An 11870-nucleotide genomic window follows, 5' to 3' on the forward strand; every position below is an offset into this window, starting at 1 on the left:
CCCTTCTTCCAGTTTCCAGTAGCAATAACACTTCCTTTTGATCCCTCACCAGCAGCATCTTTAAAGTTCATATTTCTACTGAAAGTCTGTACAAGGCAATTTAGGTTACACAGTATTCTTCCAGCTTCCATCCAGTGCCTGATTCCAAAGTCATTCCCACACTTTAGGTACTTATTACAGCAGCAGTCCACTTTTATTACCAAAGTCTATGTAGTTTTCTACTGCTCTATAACAAATTAACACATAACTAGTGGCTTAAGACAATACCTATTATTATCTCACTAGTCCTGCAGATTAAGAGTCTAGGTATGACATAACTGGGTCCTCACAGGGCTGAAACCCTGATGTCAACCAGCACTATAATTTCATCTGTGGCTTGAGTTCTTCCCCCAAACTTACCAGTTGTTGACAAAATTCAGTTCCTTTCAACTCTAGGAGTAACATCCCATTTTTCTTGCTGTCTCTCAGCCGGGGGGCATTCTCAGCTCCCAGATGTCACTCTCAACACTTTGCCACCTAACGTCCTTCTGTCACGTATCTGTTTGCTTCTTCAAGGTCAACAGAACATCTGCTGCTGCTTCTTGTCTCCTTTAATGTCTCACCTGATTACGCCGGACTCACTCAGAATATTATCCCTTTTGATCAATTCAAAATCAAAAATAAACAATCCAGTCGAAAAGTAGGCCAAAGAACTAAACAGACATTTCTTCAAAGAAGACATACAGATGGCTAAGAAACATACGAAAAGATTCTCAACATCATTCATTATCAGAGAAATGCAAATCAAAACCACAATGATGTTCCATCTCATGCTGGTCAGAATGGCTGCCATCAAAAAGTTTACAAACAATAAATGCTGGAGTGTGCAGATAAAAGGGAACCCTCTTACACTCTTGGTGGGAATGCAAACTAGTACAGTCATTATGGTGAACAGTGTGGAGATTCCTTAAAAAACTGGAAATAGAACTGCCATATGACCCAGCAATCCCACTGTTGGGCATACACATTGGGGAAACCAGAATTGAAAGAGACATGTGTACTCCAATGTTCATTGCAACACTATTTACAATAGCTAGGACATGGATGCAACCTAGATGTCCATTGGTAGATGAATGGATAAGGACGCTGTGGTACATATATACAATTGAATATTACTCAGCTATAAAAAAAGAATGCATTTGAGTTAGTTCTAATGAGGTGGATGAAACTGAAGCCTATTATACAAAGTGAAGTCAGAAAGAGAAACACCAATACAGTATATTAATGCATATATATGGAATTTAGAAAAACAGTAATGACGATCCTATATGTAAGACAGCAAAAGAGAAAGAGATGTAAAGAACAGACTTTTGAACTCTGAGGGAGAAGGCGAGGGTGGGATGATTTGAGAGAACAGCATTGAAACATATATATTACCATTTGTAAAATAGACGACCAGTGCAAGTTTGATGCATGAAGCAGGGCACTCAAAGCCAGTGCTCTGGGACAATCCAGAGGGATGGAGTGGGGAGGTGGGAGGGGGGTTCAGGATAGGGGGACACATGTGCACCCATGGCTGATTCATGGCAATGTATGGCAAAAACCACCACAATACTGTCATTAGCCACCAATTAGAATAAATTAATTTTAAAAAATCAAATGGTTAGCACAAAGTGTTCTGTGTTCTTATTTCTCTTCTTCTTACCACCTTTTATAACCTAGTTTATAGACAGATGCCTCTTGTTTTAAAGCAGTGTGACTTTCAACAGTATGTTTCATATTCTCGGTAAAATCAAAGAGAAAGTTTAATAGAGTAAAGCATGTTCTTAATCTCAAAAAGCTCACCTAGTATGTTATATTAACACTCTACCTTTTAAAAAATATATTCTATAAAATGAAAACTTTAACAGATGTTTAAAAAAACTTTTAAGAACTGGCCCAAGAGAATCCGTGGAGAAACCTATTTGCTTTGTGCACAATTGTTTCTGCTGGCTGCGTGCATCTTTAGTGTAGCTCTTGCCTAAGAGATAACTCATTCATTTTAACTTTTGTCTTCTGTGTCCACTGAGGGAAAAAAGTCTCATTCACCCTCCTCTGCTCTGGTATATCTTTTCTTGCATGATCATGCTGTGGTTAGACTTTTAAGAGTATTTACTGTGTGCACTATAAACACTGAAGCTTCCTCTAACTAGTTTTAGCAAACAAAATCAGTATGTCTATGGGGACATGCACAAATCTCTACGTTCCTAAAGATAACTGAAAACATGCACTCTTAAAAGTTATTAGATGAGAAGGAACTTCCCCCATCCATACAGAATCACTTGGTCTATTTTTGAAGTCTGACAAAATACCATTTAAAAATATGTTCATTTTGTATTTAATGTATACGTGCTATTGTCCATAGTATTATAAAAGGAAAGACATTCTACTAAGCTTTGTATTTCATTATTAATTTCTGCTGTATTCAGGTAACAACTTGATTACAAAAGAAAAGCAGGTACTAAAGCAGGTCTAGTCTCTTGCTCCTCGAAGGTGAACTGCACTGTGTTTCCCTGTCTGACATATTCAGGCTGCTGCTATTATCCCTGCAGAGTATTTATCAAATCTTTTGAGAGATATAGCAAATAAAATCAGAAAGCTACAGTCACTCAAACAGCAACAGTCAATTTTATTTAAGAATTTCTAATCCAAAACCATGTGCAACTTTACAGGTTTGAATGAACTTCACTACAGGAAGTAGTGAAAAGCCCTGAGAAATAAGCATAAATCTTTATATATATGACATGACAAAGATTATGCACTAAAAACATCATGTCAAATAATTTTCAATACCTTTTAAAAGTCAGTCACAGATAGTCATAAGAACCAAAAGAAATTTATTTACAAAATTTCTTACTTGACTGGTGGTATGAACCAACAAACCATCAACTAAGACCCCACTAATAGTCTTCAAGCCAGTTCACACAAGAGAACAACCACTGCAGTTTCTGATAATTAGGCCAGAAAGATGTCCTTCTGCATGTCCTTCCACTAAAAAAGGAGATATTAATACATTTGACCATAGGGACCTGTGCAAGTAGCAACATGGTACTTGCAGACTCACTTGAATCATAGCTTCTAGAGTGCTGTTCCCTGACTACCTCACATAGTTGTTTCACTACTTTCGTTGATTTCTTTGTAGGCTTCTTTCTCTTTTTCTTCTCTTTAGTTGGTTTTCTCTTTTTCTCCTCCTCTGTTGGCTCCTTTTTCTTCTTCTCCTCTGCTGTTGGCTCCTTTGTCTCCTCCATTGCTGGCTTCTTTCTCTTCTTTGTCCTTAATACCAGTATAAACTGCTTTGTTATAACCTTCTCGATTCCGAGCAATTTCAATAGCAAAAAATTGTATCCTGGGTGCTGAAAGGTAAGTAGAATTGATTATTGTCCTAGTCCTAGTTAATTCTCTAAACCTACTGGAAACTGACAAAGTTGAACTAACATACAAAGCATTCAAGTATAGTCATAAGATTCAGAGATGTGAAATTCTAATCCTATACTAAATGAAGCTGAAAATACTTTTTCTATCTCCAGTTATTCAAGATACAGTAATATGATCTTTAAAGTTATAACAAAATGATTCCCAAACTATCCATGTCATTGATTCATCAGTAAAACCAGACCCCTCACTCTCCTTATTCCGAAACAATCCCAAAGGCAAGAAACTCACCAAAGATGGTGTTTTCTTCAGTGTAGCCCTGTGAACAGTTCAGTCGCAGCAAAGTACCATAGTTGAAGTCTTCCACAATCCCATCGAACTTTAAGCAGAATGGCCTCCACTTCTACAAAGGCAAAAAAGATATCTTAGCTAAAAATGCAGGAGGCTGGTGAAGTCAGGCCAGGAGAGGGGCTTCCGTTTCCCCAGTAAGGAAAATAACCACAGTGAAAGAGACTAGAATTGAGCTGATTGCTAGTTTCACTAGCTATGAGTTTCTGTGCTATCTTTGGCATCTTTAAGCTGGTATTTTCCAACATGAACAATATTTAAATCTGATAAAATACTTAAATCCTTGTCTAGAGAAGAGAATTAAATTTTAATTTCTTAAGTATACTCTCTGTTTTAAGTTATTTGCTAGTTCAGCCCAAAATGGTTACTCATTCCCACTGAAGCACAAATAAGACAAAGAAGGCAGGAATTAGGCCCAAAGTCACAAAGTTAAATTTTAAGAAAGAAGTCCATTCAACAAAGGCAATTTTCCAAAGATCAGTAACAGCCTGCTTAGAGTTAAAAGTTTTCATTCTTCATAAGCCAAGAGTCTACTCTCAAGGAAAACCATTTCCTAAGTATAAGCATTTTAGTGCTCTGTAAAAGTAGAAGATAATCAAGTAAGCAATGCAAAACACAAGTTTTCCAGTTGTCCACAGCTTGTGATATGATCTTAAATCCACAGGACTCAAACACCTTTCTGTACTCTATTTGCCAACCTTCTATCTAAGCCTTCTGGTTAAACTACTCACATAAAAAAATTTATTCCTTCTCCTCTGAAAGAGCTAGGTGTGTAGTGATAAAAGGTCCAAACCAAAGTGGAAAAAAAAAACATATTCAGTGAACATGAAAAATCCATAAACCAGAAAAACATTCATTTAATAACATATTAGTTTATTAAACTACATAAAAGCCCTGCTTCTTAACATATTTGTCTTAAAACAACCCACCCCCAAGTCTAAAGGTATAAAAATGTATTCATGATCAATAATTGTTGATCAGATGCTAGGCAATATTTAAAAGAGAGGATTCTTACCTCTTTAGCTGATTCTGATTTGAGCTCTTCTGGATCCAGTATATCTATCCGGAGATTCTTAAAATTTTCCCGAAACTCAGAATAGATTTGGTCATCCACTTTGGTGAGTTTCAGGAACTGTGGGTCAACTGATGAAATCAGCTGCCAGAGAGTAAGACAACATACAGATGCTAGTCTCTAATTCGCTATACTTCTGTCCCTTCTTCCCCCAAAATTCCTCATGGTTCTCAGGGCAGCAGAGTTCTTTAGAATATATAGACAGCCTAGGTTTCAGATGAAATCATGACATAATTCTAAAGAGCCATAATATACTACAGTCCCTTCTACCAATTTAAACTACTTCAGTCCTAGTAATACCAGGCTATTACCCTCTGTGGGTTGTTTATTCAGTCAAGAAACATTTATTTAGTGCCTACTAGGGGCCAGAAAGGCTTCCCTGGTGGCTCAGTGGTAAAGAAGTTGCCTGCAATGCAGAAGACCATGGTTTGATCCCTGGGCTGGAAAGATCCCCTGGAGGAGAGCACAGCAACCCACTCCAGTACTCTTGCCTGGAGAATTCCATGGACAGAGGAGCCTGGTGGGCTATAGCCCATGGGGTCACACAGAGTCAGACATTACTGAAGCGATTAAGCAGCAGCAGCAGCTGCAGCATGGGTCAGACATCCTTTTGCTGGTTAGCAACAGAACACTGGGCAAAGAAGCACAACTCCTCACTGTCAAAGCAAAATTCACTTTCATACCCTTGTTCTCTGTAGATAAGATTTTAGAGTAATAAAAATTATCTCCAAAACACAAGTATTTAATTTACTGAGAATGGTGCTTAGCAGAGCACTATACACTGAAATTACATATTTAATTCTGCTTCATAAAGAACATAGACAACTCACTTTGTAGTAGATTTCAGCATGCTGCATTGCTCTCATGGCCCAAGCCATTTCAATATCAGGCTGCAAAGGAGTGAAGAACGCCAGGTCAGAACTCACCTAATCTTGCTACTAAAGAACAAATTTAAAGTCTGTGGATGCCTAGTTAATGTTCAAGAGGGCTACCAAGTTTGGTGTTACTATCAAAGGTTAAAAACTAGTGAGTCTGAAAAATATAATAATCTTTTTGTCCTTATGACAACCAAAAAAAGCCTACACAGCCTAATAAACAAAATGAGTCACTGGCTGTCTCCCCAGCAGTTAGTGCAAGTATAGAAGACTACATAAAGCAGCAGATAAATCATCTCAGGACTGAGTTAAATCATTTTAAAACTGAAATACCACATACACCACTAAGGACAAAGTAAGATAACAGAAGTGAGGTTACTCTTCACATTTAAGACTGTAGCATGTCATAACCCATCATTTGTGTTTATCAGATAGCCAATTCCCTATCCTACAATACTTAGAAATGAATCAGTATCATGAAGCAGGCTAGATTTTAAAAAGCCTTACAAAGCACCTGTTTCATCGGAATCTCTTACACCAAACAGACGAATTTATTTCATTGACTCCAGAAAAAAAAATTGCATTTTTACCTCCATGCCTTAGACCATGCCCTTTTCCTGACTGTCAATCCATGCCTTTGTCCATCTACACTTTGGAGATCCAGTTCCATAACCACTTCCTCAGCGGTCTTCCTCTACTGTCTGGGTCCTTAGGGTTTCTTCTTTGGCTAAACTCCTTCGGATCTTATACCCTGATCCGCCAGTCTACCAGTATACATCACATTATTATTAAAGCGTTATCATTATTTCCATGTCCGTGTGTCTTAACTCAAAATACATCATGGGCTTTCTCCTTAGGATCTAAACCAGACACCAGTGAACTTTACTGCACAATGGAACCACCCTGGGACCTTTAAAAAAACTGATTCCTGACTCTCTCCCCCGAGATATTGTGATTTAACTAGGATGGATTGCAACCTGAATACTGGGATATTTAAAAGATTCCCAAGTAACTCTAAAGTGCGGTACAGTTTGGGAACTACCCCTATTCGCATTAGGCCTGCGTGTGGGGACCGAAAAGATCAGAATTAATTGAAAGGCGCAGTTTCTGGCAGAGACAGGAAGAGTCTACGGAAGATAATTGGGTAGGGGGTTACAATTTGGTGGCGAGCCCTACAGACTAACCCAGGATAGCTGGGTTAGTGGAAGCTGTGGGTGAGTCATACTCACATCGTTGCCGTAAGACTCGGCTGGGAGAGAAAGAGCATGTGCCACTGACACCAGTTCTCCGGAAACCTAGGAAAGGAAAAAAAGGGAAGGAATGTTCGAGGTTCGACCCAGCTCGGCTTCCCCACTCACCCGACCACAGAACAACGTCTCACCAACTCCTCAGCTCCACCGGTGGCCTCCATGTTGCAGCCCACAAAGCGTGGTCCCACTTCTCCGAAAATGTCTTTTGCCGTACTCCTTCCTCAGCTTTCAGTTGCTTAAAAACGCAGGGCGGGCAAGAGCGACTTTCATCTGGCTGCGCCTGCGCCTGCGCCTGCGCCACACCCTCCCTCGCCTAGAGGCGATACGCCCAGGCCCCTCCTCGCTCGCCCCGCTCGGGAACAAAGGTGTGGCTTAGATGGCTGCTAGAGCACTAGGAGGTGGTTCAAATGTAAATTTCGCATCCCCGCTGCACTGTCTTGCTGTTATTCAAATTTACATTCTCCATTTGTGCTTGCACACCTTTTATTTGGGGACATACACACTTCGCAACACCCCAATCAGCAACTAAGTTACAAACAAGCATGATACTAGGAAATGGAGTAGGTAGTATGTCCAGGAAGAATTATGCTGGTAAGATGCTAAATTCACAGCGAAGGTTTTGTTTTCTTCCACTGGGGTCTAACTCTCCCAAGAATTAGTCGCCTTGGATCATGGGCCTGTCATCCACCATGATTTGGGGAGAGCAGAGGGGCTTTGTATGCCGAATGTTAGAGAGTTGAGACTCTACCCTGAAAACAATAAGCTACTGAAGGCCTTTAACTAGACCAGCCTCATGATCAAACTTAAATCATAAGAAGGTCACTGAAGTACCATATGGAAGGTAAATTTGAGGAAGGCAAAACTGGAGGCAGACTAACTTGAAGGCACTGGGTGATTAAAAACCTAAGCTGAGGCACTGACAGTTGAAATGGACATTGAGAATTAATAAGGGAAACAGAATCTATAGGACTTTTTGACGAACTGGATATGTAGGATAAAGAAGAATTAGGATTCCAGCATAACTCACAGGTTTCAGAATACAATTGGGGGATAAATGACATTGAGTTAGAAAACACAGGAGGGATGATGAATTTAATGAAGAACCTATAGAACATTAGGGTAGAGTTGACTAGTCAGAGGGAGATCTGATCAGAGATATAAATCTGATAGTTGATACTTCCAATTTAATTGAGCTGTCCCAGGGAAACTATGAAGAACTATAAAGACACAAAGAGAAGGAGGCCAACAACAGAACTATTTGGGAAGAAGAAAGGACAGCAAAAAGACAGAGAGAGACAGTTATCAGTGAGACACAGGAAAGAACAGAGGGAGAGTCTCACAGAAGCCAACGGTAAGAGAACTCTCAGGAGGAAGTGGTGAACAGTGTCCACTACCCTGGGTTGAGTACCCTCAGCCCAGAAATTTTGAAAGGTCCTTGAAAACCTTAGCAAGAGCAGTTTCAGTGGAATGGTGAGGACAGAAGTCAGAGGGCAGTGGGTTGAGAAAGGAGTGGGAGTTAAAGAAGACTTGATAATGACCATACAAGGTTCTTCCCGAGAGTTGCAGCTAGAAAGAGACATGAGGTCCAAGGAATTTCTAAACTGGTGGTTAAAAAAAGAAAAAAAAACAGAACATGAAAATCTACGTTGGTATCCAACAGATCTCCAGAGCTTTTACGTATTGCAAAACTGAGACTCTATACCCATTAAACAACAATTCCCCATTTTCCTCGACCCCTAGCCCCTGGTTACCACCACACTTTCTTTTTTTCTATGTCTTTGACTACTTTAAATACCTCATATAAGTGGATTCATATAGCATTTCTTTTGGTGACTGGCTTATTTCACTTAGTATAATGTCCTCAAAGTTCATCCATGTTGTTGCCAATGTGACAGTATTTCCCCCTTTATAAGGCTGAATATTATTCCACTTTATGTATACAACACATTTTCTCTATCCATTTTTCTGTCAGTGAACATATGGGTTGCTTCCTTATGTCTATCGTGAACAGTGTCACTATGAGCATGGGTATGCAAATATCACTTCCAAACTCTGCTTTCAAATCTTTTGGATTTATTTCCAAAAGTGGGATTGCTGGATCATGTGATAATTACAATCTAGAATTTTTGAGGAACCTCAAGGACTTTAAAAATTATGATGTTAATTTTAAAGAGACTTAAGTGTACTGGGGAATTGGTCTTATACAAAAAAGGGTCCTGGAAGGTGAGATAGGTGTATCTCCAGGTACATGGAATGAAGACAGGTAGCATAAACAGGAAATTGGTGTGATCCCACCAGATGCTTTCTGTTTTCTCTATGAAGCATGAGAGAGCAACTGAGAGCAAGAGGCATTGTGAGAGCAATAGTCTGGTCTTGAGAAGTCGTGCACAGCAATTCAGACGAGAGGGAGAAGAAAGGTAACAAGGAGATGGAGGGAAGTTTTCAGGGACCAGCTAAAACTAGAAGACATGATTCTGCAAGGGTAACAGTCTGTATGTAACCCAGGGGTCTGAATGTATGATGGGTCATCCACATGGATGCTAAATGCTAGTGAATGTGGAGGCCTGACCAGGACGTCAATAGACAACAAGAAAATGGAGGAATAGGCTCAAGATGATGGCCAAATCAATGCATAACAAGTGCATATGGGGAGAATTCCAAGAACCACAACTAACCTTTTACCTGAGGAAGCACTTAGGTAATTTGCTTTATCTAATATTTTGGGCAGATTCATCACCTCTAATTCTTTCAAATCTATTAAAATATACAGTAACAAAATTTTTTTTAAACAGTAAAGAAAAAAAAAGATGTATATAGTATGGGCATGCTTTATTTTTTGTTAGGACTGTTTTTTTCCTAAATGAGGGAAATTCCCACTATTCAAGTACTCACAGCTTTAGATACTTCCAATGTGGGAGACTTGGGTTCAATCCCTGGGTTGGGAAGGTCCCCTGGAGAAGGGAAAGGCTACCCACTCCAGTATTCTGGCCTGGAGAATTCCATGGACTGTATAGTCTATGGGATCACAAAGAGTTGGACATGACTGAGTGACTTTCACTTTCAGAGACCAGGAACTGGGTCTTCACAAGATTGGAAAAGCCAACTGCTTCCATATTGCCAAAGAGCAGGAAATAAAACTGCCACCCAGAGGCCTTTCTGACTGCCAGGCAAAGGAACCAGCCCAGGCAGAGGTTATAAGAATAAGCACTGGGTTTGTGCCCATACCTGTTGTTTCAGAAGTACACAAAGTAGCTGGATATTAAAATAAGAGAAAGAGGAATGTGCCAGGAAGGGCATAAAGGGGGAGAGGTGGTGGACTTCAGGAACCATATCAAGGAGAGAAAGACCTTTGGTGTGGAGTAACAAAACTAGAGATGGAAGTCCACTGGGATTATTCCCTCTTTTTTTCTGGAAGGGAATCACTGAGCTGAATTTCAGCTTCCTTCTAAGACAGTTGATGCAGACACGCCATAGGTGGACCTGAAGGCATCGCTGATCCTGACTATGCTGCTGAGGGATATCAAGGGTGTGGAGAAGATGAAAGCTATAATTGTTGGAGCTAAGGTGCCATGGGGTAGAGGAAAGCATCTCACATTATTGAGTATAAGTTTGTCCAACTCTTTTTGGGGCCCCTTGGACTGTAGCCTGCCAGGCAAGGGGTTGCCATTTCCTTCTCCAGGGAATCTTCCCAACCCAGGGATCAAACCTGTGTCCCTTGCATCTCCTGCATTGGCAGGCAGATTTTTTTTACCACTAGCATCACTTTGGAAGACATAACGGACCCTTAATTTACCTTGAATGAAATGAAAGCTGTTGGTTTTGAGCAGAGGCATTATATGACCTGATCATACATTTTAATAGCATTATTCTGGTTGTTGAATTGATTATCAGTGGGGGCTTTGGTGGAGCAGGGGGGAGGGTGAAGCAAAGAAAAAAGTCCAGTAACCTAGGAGGAAAACTGATGTTGGTTTGGAACAGGATGGTGGCAGTGGAGGTGGTGACAAGTGGTCAGATTCTGGATATATTCTGAAAAATCAGCTCATAAGATTTCCTGACAGGATAAAAATGAGAGGTGCATGGAAGAGCAGAGTGAAATATCACCCTCAAGTCCATGGCACAAAAAACTGGGAGGAGAAAATTGCCATTACCTTCGGATGGGAAATACTGCCAGTGGAGAAGGTTCAGAGGGGAAGATGGGGGAGTTCGATTTTGGACTCAAAGATTTGGATTGACTCTTACAAAATTTTCTCACCAAAACATAGAAAATAGGCCACCACCTAAGAGTAAGGATGGAAGACGCAGTGCTGGAGGTTTGAAGAGAGAAAATAGGTTGTAAAATAACAGGGTGGGAAGGGATGGGGGCATGAGAGAAATGAGCAGTTTGAAGATTTGGACTAAAAATCTGGTGGAAAGATGTTTTAGGTTAAATAGAGACACTGGGAGTTCCAAGATCTGACAGTGCTCATTCTCTATGATCCAGGTACCTGAGTCCACAGGTGGAGGGGCAGCCTTCCCTACCAGTGCCCCACCGGGTGACAGATTAAATCTGGGATCACATAACTACTGTTCAGTCTACCCTCTGCCTCAGTGAAGTACACCAGGCAATGCCTTCCTTCATTCTACCCTCAGATGGAGCTACTCTGCCTCCATTTTACCTGAGTTCCATTTGCCAGGAAGGCTGGACATTCTACGATAGTTCTGAGCCTGTCCTGAGAGCTCCTGGCATCATACGGAGATTTACACAGATGCTTCTGTCTGCCCACGTTGCTGTGAGCTACAGCGGTGGCCAGTCTGAGTTTCCTGTAGCTTTCCTCTTCCTCGAGTTCCATGCAGCACCATGCTCTCTAATCACGATTCCCATCAGCACTCCCTGAAGCAGAGTTCCATGTAGGCACCGCACCTCAATGGGATAATTCGAGTACCCAGTAATTAGTG

The 11870-nt window shown here is 40.6% G+C and overlaps 1 protein-coding gene across 1 annotated transcript; it reads right to left on the bottom strand.

Annotated features, from left to right (window-relative positions):
- Nucleotides 1-2618: 2618 nt before the first annotated feature.
- Nucleotides 2619-7238, bottom strand: PBDC1 (polysaccharide biosynthesis domain containing 1). The gene is made up of 6 exons (XM_040265661.1): nt 7067-7238; nt 6915-6980; nt 5641-5700; nt 4754-4894; nt 3682-3793; nt 2619-3371 (listed from the first exon to the last, which is right to left on the bottom strand). The coding sequence occupies exons 1-6, from the start codon at nt 7094-7096 to the stop codon at nt 3184-3186; spliced, it is 597 nt and encodes a 198-aa protein (XP_040121595.1). The 5' UTR covers nt 7097-7238; the 3' UTR covers nt 2619-3183.
- Between the last annotated feature and the right edge of the window lie 4632 nt (nt 7239-11870).

This window comes from Oryx dammah, unplaced genomic scaffold (assembly GCF_014754425.2).
Source record: "Oryx dammah isolate SB20612 unplaced genomic scaffold, SCBI_Odam_1.1 HiC_scaffold_23, whole genome shotgun sequence".
NCBI classification, from domain to species: domain Eukaryota; kingdom Metazoa; phylum Chordata; class Mammalia; order Artiodactyla; family Bovidae; genus Oryx; species Oryx dammah.

What these genes read in the sequence shown, in the direction of transcription:
- PBDC1 (XM_040265661.1), bottom strand. Translation starts at nt 7,096, where the DNA reads ATGGAGGCCACCGGTGGAGCTGAGGAGTTG. An exon ending in CCGGTGGAGCTGAGGAGTTG is followed by an intron (nt 6,981 to 7,066) that starts GTGAGACGTTGT and finishes TTCCTTTCCTAG; the next exon opens with GTTTCCGGAGAACTGGTGTC. An exon ending in AATCAGAATCAGCTAAAGAG is followed by an intron (nt 3,794 to 4,753) that starts GTAAGAATCCTC and finishes TTGCCTTTGTAG; the next exon opens with AAGTGGAGGCCATTCTGCTT.